The sequence below is a fragment of the Antechinus flavipes genome, chromosome 2 (genome assembly GCF_016432865.1).
Source record: "Antechinus flavipes isolate AdamAnt ecotype Samford, QLD, Australia chromosome 2, AdamAnt_v2, whole genome shotgun sequence".
NCBI classification, from domain to species: Eukaryota; Metazoa; Chordata; class Mammalia; order Dasyuromorphia; family Dasyuridae; genus Antechinus; species Antechinus flavipes.
This window is the reverse complement of record NC_067399.1, coordinates 119,839,696-119,858,775: the sequence shown is the minus strand read 5'-3', so window position 1 is coordinate 119,858,775 and position 19,080 is coordinate 119,839,696. Positions and strand designations below refer to the sequence as shown.

At 32.0% G+C, this 19,080-nt stretch overlaps 1 protein-coding gene across 7 annotated transcripts in view; it reads left to right on the top strand.

Annotated features, from left to right (window-relative positions):
• ROCK2 (Rho associated coiled-coil containing protein kinase 2) overlaps window positions 1–19,080 on the top strand; it is a 134,601-nt gene that overhangs the window by 55,504 nt on the left and 60,017 nt on the right. For all 7 annotated transcript variants that reach the window (XM_051975422.1, XM_051975426.1, XM_051975421.1 and 4 more), the window contains exons 4-5: window positions 4,038–4,175; window positions 7,330–7,590. In XM_051975422.1, the coding sequence (XP_051831382.1) occupies window positions 4,038–4,175; window positions 7,330–7,590 (399 nt within the window). The remainder of the gene's footprint in view (window positions 1–4,037; window positions 4,176–7,329; window positions 7,591–19,080) is intronic.

Sequence of the window (19,080 nt, the reverse complement as noted above, 5' to 3'; positions counted from 1 at the left end):
TTTTATCAACATAATTAAACAAAATTTATTCAGGGTAGTCTAAGAAGCCAAAAAAGAAAATGTCTTCAACCGAAATTTACTCTTTCATATGGGAGTAGGGAGAAAATGCTTGAAATATCTTAATTTTCCAAATCTTAATTAAAACAAGCAAAAAAGAAAGACAGCAGCTTTTTGATTTGTTTATTTTGTTGTTGTTTTTATGCTGTTAATAGCATAATATGTTGGGAATAGTATGAAACTGAGAATCAGGAGACCTGATGCGTACTGTTACTCAACTTTGTGACCATAGGCAAGTCATTTTCCAATAGATAAGGTCTCATATTCTTACTGGCTCTTAACTTCTATGAGTATCTTTTTTTATAAGTGATAATGCCTGAAATGATATTTTCATTTTATCATCTGTGAATTTCAATAATAATAATAACAATAACTTATTATACTTTAAAGTTTTCAAATTTTCTTTCCCACAGCAGTTTTGTTAAATAGATTTATCTTCATTTTACAATTGGCAAAATTGAGACTTATAATACTCATAACTCCAGTTTGCCAGCATTTGAACTCAGTTCTTATAACTTGATATTTTAAGTATAGTAGTATGGTACAGCGGAATAAATAGTATTCTTTGAATCATGCTTCTGACACTTTCTATTTATGTGACCATAGGCAAGTCACTTAACTTCACTTAAGTCACAGTGTCCACTTCTGTAAAATGAGAGTAGTAATATCTGTGGTGCCTAAAGGAACAATGATAAAGCATTTCATATAAAAAGTATATTATAAATGTCTACCAACATTCTGTTATATCCTGTTACCTCAGCTTAAAAATGATTCACTTTGATTTGTGTGAATTTCCTTTTGAAAAAGTTCTTTTAGCATATAATGAGCTCACATCTTACTTGTGATTAGAAAAAGTTAGGAATGAATTTGATTCTACTTTTTGTCTTGAAACAAAACACTGATCATTTATCCAAGAAATATTTATTGTCATGTACTTGAGCTCTCTATATGGAGTTAATTCTTGTGAAATTGCAAACCATCAAAATAATGGAGAAATAAAATAGAAAATAAAAAGAAGTTGCATTTAATTATGGATATATAATAGTTGTTGGAATCTTTTCAGGAAATTGTGATCCTGAACTGTCTTTGTATCTTACTATTCATAAATCCATTATAGAATCTGTCTAGTATTTTTGTTTGTATTAAAATCGAATTTAACCTGTGTTTTTGTTTTGCCTTCTCTTCTAAAGCAGTGAATTTGGTAGAGACAATAGCTGGTTAGGAAGTGACTTAATTCCTTTAGAAGGGAGCAACAAAACAAACATTTTGCTCTACATTCTTTTTTTTGATAGAGGCAGGATACAATATGTATGTGACTTAGACAGATCCCACTTCCTGTTTGTTACTGTTCGTCCACATCTTTATGCCTTCAATTATTATAGACTGCCTCAGCTTATCACAAAATAGATGATAGAAATCTGAATTTTGGGGTATTTAATTATGTGGATTTTATTTTTGAAAAATCAAAAAATTGATCCCATATTACCCCAGATGCATTGATATCTTTTTGGGGCTTGCTGTCTGAAAGGCCTGTATTTAACTATACCTTTGGATGTTTATTAGGAGTGCAGGTAGACTCAAGTAACCTCTCTCCTCCCTGGACTTCCATTTCGTTATATTATTGGGGCAGAAATAGCAGCTACTTCACAGAGTTATGAGTATCAAAAAGAACAATGCAAGCAAAGCATGTTTATAAGAATTAGAAATGCTAAAAGATAAAAGTTCCTTTATTATTATTTTGTTATTTTTTCATAGTTTAATTATATTATGAGTTCTTAATCTTGTTCATATCTTAGATTCTTGACATTCTGAAACTTATAAATCTTTTCATAATTGAATAAAATAAGTGAACAAAATAAAATACATAGGATTGCAAAGGAAGGTAATCCTGTTGAAATAACGTACTTATCAAAATATTTCTTAAAATAATTTTACAAACCTCCTTCAGCCCCCAGCTTAAGAACTCCTGATAGAAACAGTCTTGGAACAAATTGCTATTCTTTTTTATTCTTTTGTATTTAACATTTTGAAGACTAATTTACAGATGGATAAAATTACTATTTTTTAATTTTTAAGAGAGATGTAAACTTATTATACTGCTCTAGGCTCACTGAAATAAACTATTCTTTGTGAACAGACAATAGTGATATGTGCTTTATCATCTCTCTACCTCATTTTAATTGTCTTGGCCAGGTTTTTCTAATTTGAAAACTTTTTATTTCTTCAGTTGGGATTTGTCTTAAAATTGTTTCTTACCCAATTTCTAGGAATGAGTCATTTATATTCAGGACATTGTGGGCAATAATTTGGTTGGTCTCTTATAGTGGTCTGGTTCCAATACAATTTATTGATGTTATCCAGAATATTTTGAGGTGTTAATTTATAATATGGACATATGTCATCTATCAGTCCATAAAAGATAATGAACTTAAATGGATTATTCAAACTATCAGTTCTTCATACATATTTAGCCTATGTTTAATTTTTATAACCAGTAATGATATATTATACCATTTCATTACATAATATATGTAGATTACTAAATCAGTCCTCCTTAAGTCCTCCTGTAGTTTCTTATGTCAATGGTCTTGTGTTAAACCCTTCAGTTTTCATATTATTATTATTAACATTTAGTCAGTAAATATTTATTATATGCTTATTTTGTGCTAGCCACTTAGTTTTACTTTTGGAGATTAAAAAATACAAGAAAAAAAATAATAGCACATGGCCTTAGGGAGTTTACATTCTCAAGACAGAAGACTACAAATAAAGGTAACTGAAAAGAAGGGTTCTTGGGAAGAGTCCTTCTGTGACATAGGAAGAGAGATTATGAAAAAAGAAGTGCAGAGAGTCACAAGCTGGAAAGCAGTAAGAGTGGACATAGTTGACCTGGGCACTTTGCTGAAAATGAAGGTTTCCAGAAGAACTGATGATCAAAGGGGCTATCTTCCTGAGTGAGAAAGCTGTTGGATGTGGGGGAGAATGAAGTTTAGAGTGTCAGGAGTAGGGACTGAGGAGTGAAGGACTGAATCATTAATCATTAAAGCAGCTGTCTACTTAGCCTTTTACTTTTAACTTTAGTTTCTGCTCAATTTTCTTTTACTTTTTCCTGCATGTCAGGTTATATTTCTTTTCCACTAATTTCATTATATCTCTTTCTTTACTATTTCTGATAAAAGTGAGAGAGGTACATTGAACTCTATCTGGGTTTTTCTACTCAAAAAAAAAAAATAGGAAGTTGCCTAGAGCAAAGTTTCTTACACTGTGGTTCACAAACCCATCATGGATCATGTAATTGAATGGGGAGGAGGGGAAAGTCACAGAATTATGATTTATTATCAATAAATATTTGATTTGTATAGCTATTTTATATACCTATATACTTGAGGTTGCATAAAAATTGGTTGTCTAAAAAGGGTCTCACAAGTGGAAAAAAGTTTAAGAAACCCTGCTGAAAGAAGAATTAAGAATTAAAGTTTTGTTTATTTGGATACATTTTTTTTCTCCGTTAGGAGTTGAGTTTAGTGTTGAAAATACAATACTATTTTATTAGAAATATATTTATTCTCTTCTTTTGATCCTTGCTCTCCTGTCTTTCTTCCTTCCTTCCTTTGTAGAAATACCAAGTTTCTAGCAAGGTTACTATTTAAAACAACTTGTAACCATGTAGTTTATCCCCATTAGTTAACATCTCCATATTTTCTTTGAAGTGGTGCTTTCTTCTTTTGTTTATTTAATCCAGTAATTTATGGAATTGATGTTGAGTGTTGGTTAATGAAATGATGCTCTTATAGTTAACATTAGACAGATGTTCTGTCACTGATTTTTTCAAATTTTTTTCCTCTATTAAGGATTTATGTTAATTTATTATAGCATATTTTGCAACTAATAAATAAAATCACTCAGATCAAGTACTCAGTTCATTAATATCTCTTGTTTAAAAAGAACAAATGACAATTTTGCCATTTATAAATCAACAGGTTCGTCATAAAGCATCACAGAATGTTTATGCCATGAAGCTTCTTAGTAAATTTGAAATGATAAAAAGATCAGATTCTGCTTTCTTTTGGGAAGAACGAGATATCATGGCCTTTGCCAATAGTCCCTGGATTGTTCAGGTAAGCAGGATTACTTTATTAATTTACTGTATACTTTATAAATTTAAGTTATGCATGAAATGGCTTATAATTTGTTGGAATTCAAATGTGTTTATCTTTGTTATATGATATTTATAAATTTTCATCACTGTAGTTTAATATTAATAGCTTTTGACACGTTAAACTATCTTCAGTGCTTCAGAGTAACATTTATTATTCTGTTTTTGAAATAAAAAGACCAAACTTTAAAACATAAATTTTAAATGAAATTCTTTAATTATCATTTTAAATAATAATTTAAATAAATAATAAAAAATTTTTTTAATTAACCCCCTCCCCCATAAACAAATAAATAAATCAATAAATTAGGGGTCATGTAAGTATTTTCAAACATTTAACATTAACTATACCCTCCCAAAAATTACTTTAAATATGTTATTTATTAAAACAGTTGATTATGTATCAGTTGAATTTTATTAATATTTATGAACTGCCTACTATGTATGCAAAGCGCTATATTATGTATTAGATATAAAGTTTAAATAAGACATACTTTTTGCTTTCCTGGAATTTACAGTCCAGCAGAAGAAATAAGAAACTCAGAACTATAATAACATAATTCATGAAAATGATGACATATGCAAATATTTCAGCTGAGAAATGGTTCAGAAGTGTGGTGAGTGCCAAGGAAATCTAATTTAGGATTAAAAATTTGTAACAAAACAGTAAAAGTAAGGAATATTACCAAGTTTTTCTTCTTTTTCCTAATTTTATTTCAGGTCTTAGTATAATGCCTGTCAACAATTATCATTTAGTAAATGCTTGCTGAATTGAACTTTATAGTTTATAAATACAAATTCAGAAGCATCTATCACAATTAAAATGTTTTAGGGAATTACATATTATGTGGCTAGCAAAAGTGGGATAATGTATAAGAATATTTTATATTTATATAGATTAACTAGTTAGCTTTATTATTACTTTTTTGTTGTTGTTTTGGTGACAGATGTTACCCTAGCCTACTATCATAAATTGATGCCTTTGGTCATTTATTCTTAGTTCAACATTTATTAAATGCTTATTGTGGGAAAACATAGTTCTGGTTGCTGACTACCAAATAAAAAACATAGAATAATAACAATTTCCCCCTCCTTTGATATGTAGCTTGATAACATTCATAGTATTGGCATATACCTTCTCATTTGATCTTCATATAATTTAGGGTGGTAAGCAAGCCTCTAGTTGGGGGGAAAAATAGGAAAGGAGGTGGGATGGGAGAGGATGAGGAAGAGAGAAAACGAGTCTTCTAACTAGTAAGGGTTATGTAATAATAATATGCAAAACAGCCCAATCCACTTTTTGATAGCACTTTTAGGAAGTTTTTCCTTCAAATCTTTCTGATGTTTGTTCATTTGCTGAGTGTATTGTTATTTTTGGTTACAAATAAGTCAGAGTTAATCATCATGATAAAATAAAAAATTAAGCATCTATTACAGGCACATTTCCTTACCATCATTTCAGTTTTTAGAAGGAATTACTGTTAGGTGGTATCATCATTCCTAATTGACTTTATTGAGCATTAGAATGTTATAGACTGAAGATAAAGAACAAATCCCTGTTAGAAGCCATAGGCATATAGCATGAGTTTGTATTTGTTTCATGATATTCCTTTTTTAAAAAAATTACTTTAAAAAATACCTACATCTGTGATAACATTGTATACAAATGATAATAGCAATGTATATAGTGCTGTAAGGTTTACAAAGTATTTTAAATACCTTTAATTTATTGTAGAATTATTTAGATATGGAAATAATGTATTTCCAAAAAAAATTGTCTCTTTTCTGAATATTATTACCTCCATCAAAACGTGAAAAACTTACTAGGCCTTTAATTCTTTATGATAAGAAATTTTTTCAAATATGAAATTACTGTGGTCATTTATTACTGTGTCTAGACAATGATATACCATTCTATTTATTGGCTAGTCCCATGCAATTTTAACGATTATCATTTGATAATACAGTAAGAGATCTAGGATCCCTAGGCCACCTTCCTTCATATTTGTTTTTATTTTCCCTCGATTTTTTTGACCTTTTGTTTTCCCAGATGAATTTTGGTAGTTTGATTGGTATGGCACTGAATAAGCAAATTAATTTAGGTGGAATTATCAATTTTTAAAAATTAAAATGGCTGGTCCTTCTTATATATAATTGATTTTTTTTTCCAGTTTTTAGTTGTTTCAGATAGGTTTTTGGATGATTCTTTAGGATTCTCTAAGTATACCATCATATCATCTACAAAGAGTGATAATTTTGTTTCCTCTTTACCTGCTCTAATTCCATCAATTTCTTTTTCTTTTATTGTTATAGCTAACATTTCTAGTACAATATTGAATAATAATGGTGATAGTAGACATCTTTGATTCACCTTTGATCTTATAGGGAAGCCTTTTAGGTTATCCCCATTACAGATAATGTTTGCTTTTGTTTTTAGATGGATACTCATTTTAAAGTAAGCTCCATTTATTTCTCTGCTCTCTAGAGTTTTTAATAGGAATGGGTGTTATATTTTGTCAAAAGTTTTTTTCTGAATCTATTGAGATAATTATATGATTTCTATAGGTTTTATTATTGATATAATCAATTATTTATTATGTGATATGATCAGTTATGCTGATAGTTTTCCTGATATTAAACCTGTATAAATCCTTTTCATTGTATATGATACTTGTGATAGATTGTTGTCATCTCCTTTCTTGGTTTTTTTTTTTTTTTTCCAATTTAAAATTTTTGCTTCTACAAAGCTAATACATGCAATGTATTACTATTCAGTAAAAATTCTTTGAATGCTGGCTGCCTGTGGATTCTATGCCTGCTTTTCTACATTTAGTTAGTTAAGTACTTTTGCTGAAAAATATAATTAATTATCTTCCCCTGAGAGGACAATGATTAATTTATGTTTGTTTTGAATGTATGCTCATAAGAGAAGCATATGCACAAGATTTGTGTTTTTTCCCCCCCTCACATAGAGACAGAATAAAATAAGCCATACCCAAATATAAGACAGAAGATTGAAAATAATTTTTTTCAGTGTGTGTTTATAACCAATATTGTTTTTCTTAAAAGTAATTGTAATGTGTCTTTTATTACTGTCTTTTTTTTTCCCCCTCCAGCTCTTTTGTGCCTTTCAAGATGATAGATATCTTTATATGGTAATGGAATACATGCCTGGTGGAGACCTTGTAAATCTTATGAGTAACTATGATGTACCTGAAAAATGGGCCAAATTTTATACAGCTGAAGTTGTTCTGGCTTTGGATGCAATACACTCCATGGGTTTAATACACAGAGATGTGAAGCCTGACAACATGCTTTTGGATAAAAATGGACATCTGAAATTAGCAGATTTTGGCACTTGTATGAAAATGGATGAAGTAAGTATAGAACGAAAATTGTTGCAATTTATTGATAACTGTAAAACATGTTAATAAGTAAACTGAAATTTTAGAACTATAAACATACTTTTCTTATGTCTCTCCTTTTCTCCTCTAATACTGCCACTGTCCTGGTTCAGGACCCCCATCACCTCACATCAATACTATTTTAGTAGGCTATTGGTTAGTCTTCTTGCCTTAAATCTCTCCCTGTTCTCTGCTGTCAAATTGGTCTTTTCATGAAAACCCTTCTTCACTTATCCCCTTCCTACTTTTGAATTTTTCTTGTATCTTTTTCCCCTCCACATATTTTGTGATCCTTATTTTCTCGCTGTATCTCTGACAGGACACTGTATCTCTGAACTTTTTTATTTTTACTGGCTGTCCTCTATGCCTAGAATTCTATTTCCTCATCTCCATCTCAAAATATCAAGTCCTAATTTAAAATCCTACTTTCTACAAGAAATTTTCCAGCTCTTCCTTAATAATATTGCCATATCTCTGTTGATGATCTTGAATTTATCCTATATATGTCTTGTTTATATATAGTTGTTTTCCTATTGTCTCCTCCTTTAGATTGTGTGAACATTTTGAAATAGGAAATTCTTTGCTTATGAATGTGTCTTATGCAAGGTTGGACTTTTTCTACAGATATGCTTGATTATCTTCAATTTGCCTTAGTTTATTTTAGTTGCTTATAGTTGCATATTGCTTCCCTTTTTAGACTGTGATATAAGATATATTGAATATCTGTGATTTGGTATGTGTATGAGATAATTATGTTATAATTAGAATCTTTTGTGGTTGTCTATGTCTTAGATAATCTCAATTTCAGCAGTACTTCCCTTTTCACCTCCCAAATCCTATTTGTGTGTGTGTGTAAATATATATCTGTCTGACTTTTAATAATCAACATTATGAGATTAAGGGGAATAAATAATGAAAATGATCAAGATGAAGATCAGTCACAATAAAATTTTAACTCTTCAACAGATATTTGTTATCATTTATTATTTAGGTATTCTAATAGATCTAATCTATTAGATCTAATATAATTATAATATATATACATATATAATTAAAATATATTATAATTATAATGTACTCTATTATAATTAATCTAATATAATCTATTAGATCTAATCCAATAGATTCTAGGTATTCAACTTTAATTGAATTAGAATATTGTAAACATGTTTGGATGTGGCCATTTTGGATAATAATTTCAAGTAAACATACATATTTTATCCTTACAAAGATGTCACATTTTAAGTTTGAACCCTACATTTCAAAGTTGTCTTTATTCATTCAAGCAGATAAAGAAGTTTGGTATGACAACTTTTTAGCGAACCAAGGTTAGCTTTTTATAAATATTTCATCTAAAGAGATCTGATGAACTCATTTTTTGGTATGAAAGAAGGAGGAACAATTGAACAAATTGAGAAGTAGGGAGGAAAGATGAAAGAGATCAAAAGATCTAGCTTCAAATCCTTGTTCTTACATTCCACCTCCAATACTTATATATCATTGAACTAAATGTCACATAACTTTGGGGGTCTTAATTTCCTCATCTGTAAAATGAGGAATATAGGCTAAATGACTTTTAAAAATCTTTCACTTTTGTAATCTACTATGTATACATCTTTCACTTTTGTAATCTACTATGTATAAAGAATTGGTAACAAAGATTCATATAAATATTGCTAGGGAAAGCTATGCCCAAAATAAATTGAAGCTCATGACACAAATGAGGCTAGAATAATATAGTAAAAGAGCTGATTGAGGGGATACCCTATTTTTAACAGATAACAAAAAGAAAACAATTGTTTAACTCCAAAAAATTATCATTTCTCTTTCTAAAAATCATCTGGTTGATAATCTTAGAGAATTTCTTCAGAGATTGATGTGACTCTCACTATATTTTGTAGAATTCACTTTTTTCTATTTTTTGAAATCAAAATATTGCCCATTCTCCAATCTTGTGGCATTTCTTCCATTCTCCATGTTTCTTCCCAGTTCATATCTCTAAATCTATCAATTTAGGGAATTTGTCTAATACTTGAACTAGTTTAAAGCGCATATATAACCTCTTATAATTTCCTTACCTCCTCTGGTCTTCAGTTCTGCCTCAGCCATATTTATTCTTCCTTTTTTTGACAGAGGAAAGGCAGAATCAAAAAATGATTTGAATAAGGGCAGAAATATAACTTTCGTTCATCTTTCCTTAAAAATTGTGTGTGTGTGTGTGTGTGTGTTTATGTGTGTGTGTGTGTGTGTGTGTGTGTGTGTGTGTGTTCTAAAAGGGATAAAATCACTCAGTCTATGATTTCCAGGAATAACCATGAATTTATTTGGCATAGATTTCTAGACAATATGTTCCTATTGCTGTTTTTGACAGATGGTTGTCAAGAGTTTCCAGCTTGGTCAGGATGTTCATAGAATTCTCTGAACCCAGGAGTGCTTAGAGAAATAGTGTTTCAGAATCTCCAAATTTGAATTTCAAGAGCAACACCTCTTTAAGAATACTTTGAAAGCTATAGAAATGCTGAATGAGATGTGCAAGGAATACTTGGAGGGATGGTCTTTCATTGAAGTCTCTTTAACCCTAAGACAACAATGTAACTATTTCTGCAAGGATGTTCTAATAAAAATGAACGTTGTGATTGTAAACATGTATTGAATGACCCACACTGGACCTTGATGACTCTATAGACAAATAGACTAAAAAGCACTATATATTCTAGTAGTCTTACTTATTCTCTTACTAATTAATTAATAAATTAATAAATAATTAACTTACTAATTCTCTGTTAAGTACTAGTTCATATTAGTAATAACTGACTACTACTTCTAAGAGTTTGTGAGAAAAGAAGGTATGGTGGTAAAGTGCCTCATTCTGAGAATTTACCGTCATGTCTTAAATTGGCAAGAATAGGTAGTCAATATGCCTGTTATATACCAGGGACTATATTCATTTCTGTGAATAAAAAAATGTAACAAAACAGTTTCTTCTTCTAGTGGCTCCCAAATCTACATTTTCAGCCTTCATCTCTGCTCTGCAGTTTAATGTCATTTTTTGAACTATCTGCTTGACATTTCCACCTGAATGTCTTATAGTGATATCTTAAATTCAACATGTATAATATAGAACTTTATTATCTTTCCTTCAAATCCATCCTATTTTATAACTTCAGATTAGCACTTTTTAGAAATCATACTCTTACGTTTCATTTTCCCTTCACGATCCATATCCAAGCAGTTACCAAGTCTTGTTCATTATAGATCCACAACAATTATATTGTACGATTATGTCCTTCTCTCCACTCATTTCCAAGTCAGCCCAAGTCAGTCTCTTCCAACTGCTGACCTGGACAAGTATAATAGCCTCCTAATTGATTTCCCTGCTTCCTACAGTCTCTAATCCCATTCTGAATATACCTGCGAAATTGGTATTCCTAAACCTTAAGTTTAATCACATCATTCAGAAGTTCAAGAAGCTTCAGTAGCTTTCTATTGCCTCTAGTATAAAATAACTCTTCAAGGCATTTAAACCCTTTCATGAATTGGCTTCAATCTGTCTTTGTAGTCTTAAATTGTGGTATATGAATGTTATGGAATATTATTGTTCGGTAAGAAATGACCAACAGGACGATTTCAGAAAGACCTTACGCTAACTGATGCTGAGTAAAATGAGCAGGACCAGGAGATCATTATATACTTAAACAACAATATTATATGATGATCAATTCTGATGGACATGGCCCTCTTCAACAATGAAATGAACTAAATAAGTTCCAATAGGGCAGTAATAAATGTATTCCAGATACATCCAGCAAAAGAATTTTGAGAAATTAGTATGAACCACTACATAGAATTCCCAACCCCTCCATTTTTGTCCACCTGCATTTTTGATTTCCTTCACAGGTTAATTTCAAAGTCTGATTCTTTTTGTGCAGCAAAATAACTGTATAGATATGTATGCATATATTGTATTTAACATATACTTAAACATATTTAACATGTATTAGTCAACCTGTCATGGAGGAGGGGGTGGGGGCGAGGAATTGGAAAATTGGAACAAAATGTTTTCCAATCGTAAATGCTGAAGATTTCCTCCCCCTGAGGCAATTGTGGTTCAGTGACTTGCCCAGGGTCACACAGTGGGGAAGTATTAAGTATCTTGAGGTCAGATTTGAAGTCAGGTCCTCCTGACTTCAAGGCTGGTGCTCTATGTACTCTGTTGCCCCTTATCTGAAGATTCTTTCCTCACCTAATATATAGGCTTTATTTTAGGCATATTGGTCTACTTTTTATTCTCTATTACTTCAATTCCCCCTTCCCATACCTTTACAAGGTTATACCCCATTTCTGGAATGTTTTCCCTCCCCACCCCTTTCTCTTAGAACCATAAGCTACCCTCAAGTTGCAGTTTATATGTCATTGTCTAAAAGAACCCTCTCTTTTTCTTCTTTTTTAGCTTTTTATGCACATTGTTTCATCCCATCATTAACGTAGTTCCTTGAGTATATCAAGGAATGTCACTTTTGTTTTTTGTAACTCTTGTACTTTAAAACCCATACTTTAAAAAAAATGTTTGTTTAATTTGAATCATTCTCAGGATCAATTTGGGAAAAACTAGCTGTAACATCTACAGGAGAAATGCTGCAAAGAAAATAAACGGGTCTCAATTGGACAGTAAGAGTGGAAAGAATCAGAAGTTCTTATGGGTCTTCTTAGAGATATGAGAAACTAGAGAACACCTATAAACTTGTGGTATTACTTTAACAAACACAAGTAATCTTATACTTCAGTATAAGATCTTATACTGGAGATCTTATACTTAATATAAAATATTAAGACCATGTCTCCTTAATTGGGTTCCATCCAACTCTCACCTGTATCCTTATTATATGCCCTTAAAATGCTGGCTTGCCCCAGACCAGTCATTACTTTTACTGTTTGGCATATAAATCATATTATTTAAGATTACCTAAGGCTGCCTTAACCAAGACTGAAAAAATAATCAGTAGTTTATAAAACTAAAAGAAGGCCTCATAGTTGAGCAAATCCTGTCTAAAAAATTCTGTTCATAAACAACTAGAAGGAATGGTTATAATATAACTTGACAAATATGTTTAAACTGTTCATACTAGATCTAAAACTGTTATTTATTCCCATACAGATGTGAACCTTAACATTATATAATCCCCCTTCTTATCATTTATGGTCAATGCAAAAGACTTTTACTAAGAAGTCGTGCTTTTTATTGTCTAAGGCAGTGTCTAACTGTCTTAGATAGTCACCCATGTCTGAAACAATGGATGAAAAAACCAAAGGAAGAAAATATTGTTTCCAGAAAGGATCATGTTTTGGTACTTATGATATTGGTATGGTTAATTTGCAAATCAATTGATTTATTATATTGTTCTTCTGGAAGCAGTAGGATGCATCAGTCATCTTGGTGATATGAATATGAACTTGATATATTGTTTGAGAGTATTTTTAGAATATTTTGTCTGTCAACCTGATGTGGACAAAATTGTCATTGAGAGATAAATTCATGACTATAGAGTGAGGATCCATGTAGTCCAAAAAATGAAAACTATAATGGGATAATGATCAAAAGGGAATTCTAAGGAGTAACTATGAAATTAAAAAAAAAAATAAAAATAGGTAAACAGAAATGGTGGCAGTGAAAAGACTTTGGGGGGGGGGGGAATGGTTCCTTGAACAAAGAGACTCCCCAATTTCCTTATACCTAAGCCAGCAAAAATCTTACTTTGGTGCCAAACTGAAAGATGATCAGGAAACTACAGTGAAAAACTACAATAAAGAATTTCTTCTGTCTCAGAACTGGATAAAATGTCATTACAAGGGCAGGAAGAAAGGAAGATAGCAAGAAAGCCAGTGCTTGTGTATAGAAAAATACAGATCTCAGCACTGCCCCAGAAAAATGAGATTCTTAAGCCTAAGAGGCTTTATAGCTCCAGGCACAAGAGTAAACTACTTCTTCTCCTCTTTCCTTCCCCATAAAGCCCCAGGATAGTTGTAAACTTACAGTAGGGGAGTTAGCCCAAGAAAAACCAGCAATCTTTGCTGGTATAGAAGAAACAAGGATACTCCTCAGGCTAACCTCAGAAGAGGAGTCAGTATAGGACCTCCCAGAGAGCTAGCAGGGTTGACCAATTTACTAGAAAACTCCCTGGTCAGCTTCTTGTTTTGGGCACAAAGCCCTATTCAGGAAGTAAAGCTAGAGAAGTAAATCAAACCAAAAAGTAATATCAAAAATTCTAACAGATCATTATTAGTCAGAAAAGTAGGAAGGGCCTGTTCAAGTAACAGCATGTTCTTTGACTTGCCTCTTTTACTGGCTTTTTACCTCCAATCTCTACCTCTCCACACTGAAACCATTTTTGAAGAGGCCATCTCCTTTGACAAGCAATTCTTGGATGGCTGTGGAATCACCATTACCATCTCTTAATACCACAGTGTTCTCAATAGAGTAAGATGGACCATTACAGCAGGTACAGCATGCAAGGGAACAAATTGCAGAGTCATAATGGATTGTGTAGTCTGAATTCCAAAGAAATGGGGATATTTTCCTTCTGGAATTACCATCTTATCTTTTCCCATCTTAAGGGCCCTTAACATTGCCTTTAAACACACACACACACACACACACACACACACACACACACACACACACACACACATATATATATGTGCAGGCTTTTTGATATGTAGTGACATGGAATTTTGGGGATATTCTGCTAGTGTAATCTTGCCTTTGTTGATATAAATGGAGCTGTTTCTCTTTGAAAATTAGCAATGGAAAAATCTCTTCATCCTGAGAAGTTTCACTTAGCCTTGGTATTCACACCTCATCATTACCCTCTGCCCTCTGTTTGCAGGGTGGAAACAGGAACTCTGAAAGCTCCATTTAAGGACAGAAGTCAATCACAGAGGTTCAGTTTCCCACCTGGCTACATTATTTTGAAAATTAACCAACTTCTTCACTGTGTTGTTGCTTCCTTTCTATCTAGCTGAATATAATTGTGTTGTGTATTCTGTAAAATAATAAATATACTACATACTCTAACCAGTTCTAATAAATTTAGAGATTACTCCAAAACAATGAGAAAAAAATTCTGTAACAATTGAAACAGACTCATAGAAAAAGTTGGATTTTTCATAAAGACTACATGAATTTCCTTTAAAATGTAGAATGAGATTAAGACATGAAATTTAATCTTGAGGAAAGAATTGTAAGGAAAAATTTAAAAGCCCAGAAGAGAAAGTAGCAGACTTTATTCAAATTACAATGCCCCTAAATCAAGATAAACTATCAGAAATAAGTGATTCCGTATGATAGCAAATACTTTTAGCACAGTGACAAAACTTGAAGAAAATAAAATGAAATGTAAGATGATATAAAAAAATTAATGGCCTGAAAAAAGATTGAGAGAGAAATTGAAATTCATAATATTATATGGAAATCATGACTAATGTAAAAAGAAAAAGAAAATCTGGATACTCTATAAAGTCATAAATGAAACCCAACCAGATAGATGTATTAGAAACAGGACAAAGTGAAGATAGAATCAATTATTTCCTGGCCTCTAAAGAGGAAAAATCCTAGGAATATCTATGTCATATCCAAAAGATCAGAACTCTCACATCAAAGAAAAAAATATTGTAAGCATCCAGAAAAAATGGATCTAGGTATAAAGGAATTAGCTTTTATTAACAAATGAAAGGTTTGGGAGTTTATTAATCTGAAAGGCAAAAGACATTGTCCTTACAAAAAAGAAAAAACTTAGCAAAGCTGAATATATAATGTTACAGATGAAAAAATAGGCCTTTTGTGTAATAGGGACTTTGAATATATTTTTTATTGATAGACCAGAGCTATGTATGAACTTTGAAATGTAAATATAAGGATTAAGAGAATTCTTTAAAAGTAAATTTATTTGAATAACGGGAAACAACTTATATTCTGATGGGTAAGAGAAGCAAGTTTCCCTTAATATCCTTAAGATTGTTGAAAGAGTTAAATAAGATACCAGAAGTCCATGAGAGCAGACTGATTTTGTTGTGAAAATTTTAAGAGGGTAAAGAAGGAAGGAGAAAAGGAGCCCACTACCACAGAAAGGAGGAAGAAAAGGATAAGACTTGCAGTTTCTCAAATTGGAGTATATAAGAAGATTATACAAACATGAAGGAAAGATGGAGGCAGAGAGCATTTGATGAACCTCATTCTTACTTTAAATGGACAAAGGAAAGTTGAGTATACTCATGCAAACAGTTTGGTTTGACAACATATTCACCAAGTTAACAAGTAGATAGTTACTTAAGAGGGAAGGTAATACCAAAGAGGGAATACGTGCAAGGAGAACAAAGTTTCTGAACCTTAATGAAGGAATAAAAGGGGGGAAAAATGGGGGGGAAAAAAAAAGGAACACAACAGTTAAAAAGAGACTGGGGTTTGGAGAGTGAGAATATCAATTACAATCTCAATCCCATCCTATCCAACAAATTGTCCTCACTATAATTCCCCTCCTCAATATACTCAGTCTCTTCCTACCTAATTTTTATTTCCTTGCTGCCTAAAAAACACACCCAGATCTCTCGCACTCTTTAAGATCTTCCATTAAATTCTATCTTCCCTGATAGCCTAAATCTCCTTTTACCTTTCTTGGGCCAAATCCAAGTACAGTATTTGTTTCTACTTCTTTTCCTCTCATTTTGTTCTAAACCCTTTCTAAGCTGACTACTATCTAGTTATAACTCCTTACCACTTATTCCTTGGATGATTACTATAGACTCTTAATTGGGGTCCCTAAGTCACCTCTCAGCATTCCAACTCATCACTGATACAGACAGCAAAATAATTTTTCTAAAGTATAGATCTAACCATGTTAAGATACTGGTTATCTTCCTCCCCTTTCCCCAGTGAATTGTAGTGACTCCTTATTGCTTCTGGAATCAATTATTAACTCTTCACAACTTGCCCCTAATCTTCCTTTTCATTCTCATTAGATCTTCTGCTTCTGTACTCTGTGATCCATACAATTGGCTATTTTGCCATTACTGACATATGACATCATTTCTCCACTCAGTGCCTTTGCACTGGCTGTTTCTTTTCCTGTTATATATTCGATTCGTACCTCTGCCTTTTGGAATCTCTGATTTACATCCTCAATTCACATGCTAGTTTCTACATATAAGACCTTTTCTTATTACCTTAGTTAATAATGACTTCCCCTTCCCACCAAGATTGCCTATTCTCCAAATATGTATGTGTATATATGTGTGTATGTCTATGTGCGCATGTGCATTTACATATGCATGTGTAAGGTGCTTGAGGACAAGGAGAATGACATTTTTGTCATTATCTATAGTATTTAGCATGCATATATAGTAGGACTTTAGCAAATGTTTATTGATAATTGAAATGCTCAAATGGATCTGAGATGTTAAGTGTTATTTACTATAGTAGTACATTTTGCTATTCAGCCATCCTTGTTCATCCTGTAACACTTATTAATCTTTCCATGAATTTGATACAGAAGGATTTATGTAATGTGAGGAGGGGAGGATTGGAGGGAGGTCTTCCTCACCTTCATATGATCTTCTTACATGTGATCAGCCTGTCTTTTTTGTCTATGCATTTTTTTGATGATATCTTTACACCGTTTGTACTTTACAATTATATATTTGTGATGTCTACTTTCGTATATTATTTATCTCCTTGGGTTTTTATTTTTTAATCAGCAAAAATCTGCTTTCTTTTTCTCTTACCCAAATCCCTTCCCATATCCCATGCCCTGTACACTTTGAGAATGAAAAAAACAAATACCTAGGTGACTTAATAGACAGAGTGCCGGCCTAAAGTGAAGAAGACTCATCTTCCCGAGTTCAAATCTAGTCTTATGCACTTGTTAGCTAGCTAGTGTGACCCTGGGTGAGTCACTTAATCCTGTTTTCTCCTCTGTAAAATGAACTAGAGAAGGAAATGGCAAGCCCCTCCAAGAAAATCAAATAGATCACAGACACATGACTGAAACAGTTGAATAACAAAATAACCAAAACAAATTTCCCTTTAGGCTGTGTCCAAACAAATGGGGATCATTTTACACTATGAGTCTTTAACATTTCTATCAAGAGCTTGATAGCAAATTTAATCACCAGTCCTCTGGAGTCATGCATGGTCACTACTCTTATTGGAATTTCTAATTTTTTCTAAGTTGTTGTTAGGAAAAATTTTCTCCTTGTTCTATTCATTTTACTCTGTGTCAGTTCTCAGGTCTCTCTGAAACCAACCTCTTCCATCGTATTTATATACCATGCCACATTTAGCCATTGCCCAATTTATGGGCATCCCTTAGACATTCAAGAAGAACTATTCTTATTTTTGTACATTATTGTGTTTTGAAAATTGTTTGGAATAGTCTCTCTTAATTTACCCTTCCTAAAATTTCCCCTATTTCTCCTTCCCTTCAATTTTTCTGTTGAGTCAAATGCATTTCTGCACCCAACTATATATTCTTCCCTCCTTTGACTCTTTCAGATCAGAGTGAAATTTAAGTGTCAATTGCTCCCTTCCTTACTCTAATCACCATCCCTCTTTGTATACATATAATCAGAGTATATAAAGTTCTTCCTAATCTTCCTTTCTCTTCAAGCATTTTCTACTATCCCTTTCCCCCTCTACTGTAAAATCTCTTTTATGTAAGAAAATTTATCCCATACCTTTCCCTTCCTTCTCCCACTGTGTCCCTCTTTCTGACTCCTTAATTTTTTTTTAAGATATCATTCCATCAGAGTTGTCAGATCCATGTCTCCTGTCTGTGTGTGTACTCCTCCTAACTACCATAATAATGATAAATTCTTAGGAGTTAGCAAGTATTGTCTTCCCAAGTAGGGATGTAAACAGTTTCACCTTTATTGAATCTTTTATTTCTTCTTTCCTGTTTACCTTTTTGTGCTTTTGTGTCTCTATATTTGGAAATCAGATTTTCTCTTCAATTCTGATCTTTTCGTCAGGAATGCTGTCCTTGATTGCACTAAATTTCCATTTTCCTTCTAAAGGATTATACTCAGTTTTATTGGGTTATAACTTTAGCTCCATTGTCCTCTAAAATATCTTATTCCATGCCCTCAGATCCTGTAATGTAGAACTTGCTAAATTTTGTGTTATCCAGGATTTCTGAACTGTTGTTCTAGTTGCTGGTAATATTTTGGGAGCTCTGGAATTTTCCGTAACGTTTTCATTTTGAAATCTCTTATAGGATGATTGATAGATTCTTTTAATCTGTATGTTATTCTCTGGTTCTGGGATATCAGGGAAGTTTTGCTTGATAATTTCTTGAAATATGATGATTAACCTTTAAAAAAAAATCACAACTATTTTAAGAAATCAAGTGAGTCTTTAACTCTCAATTTATTTTACAGGTCAGTTGTTTTCTTCTATTTTTTTCTCTTTAAAAA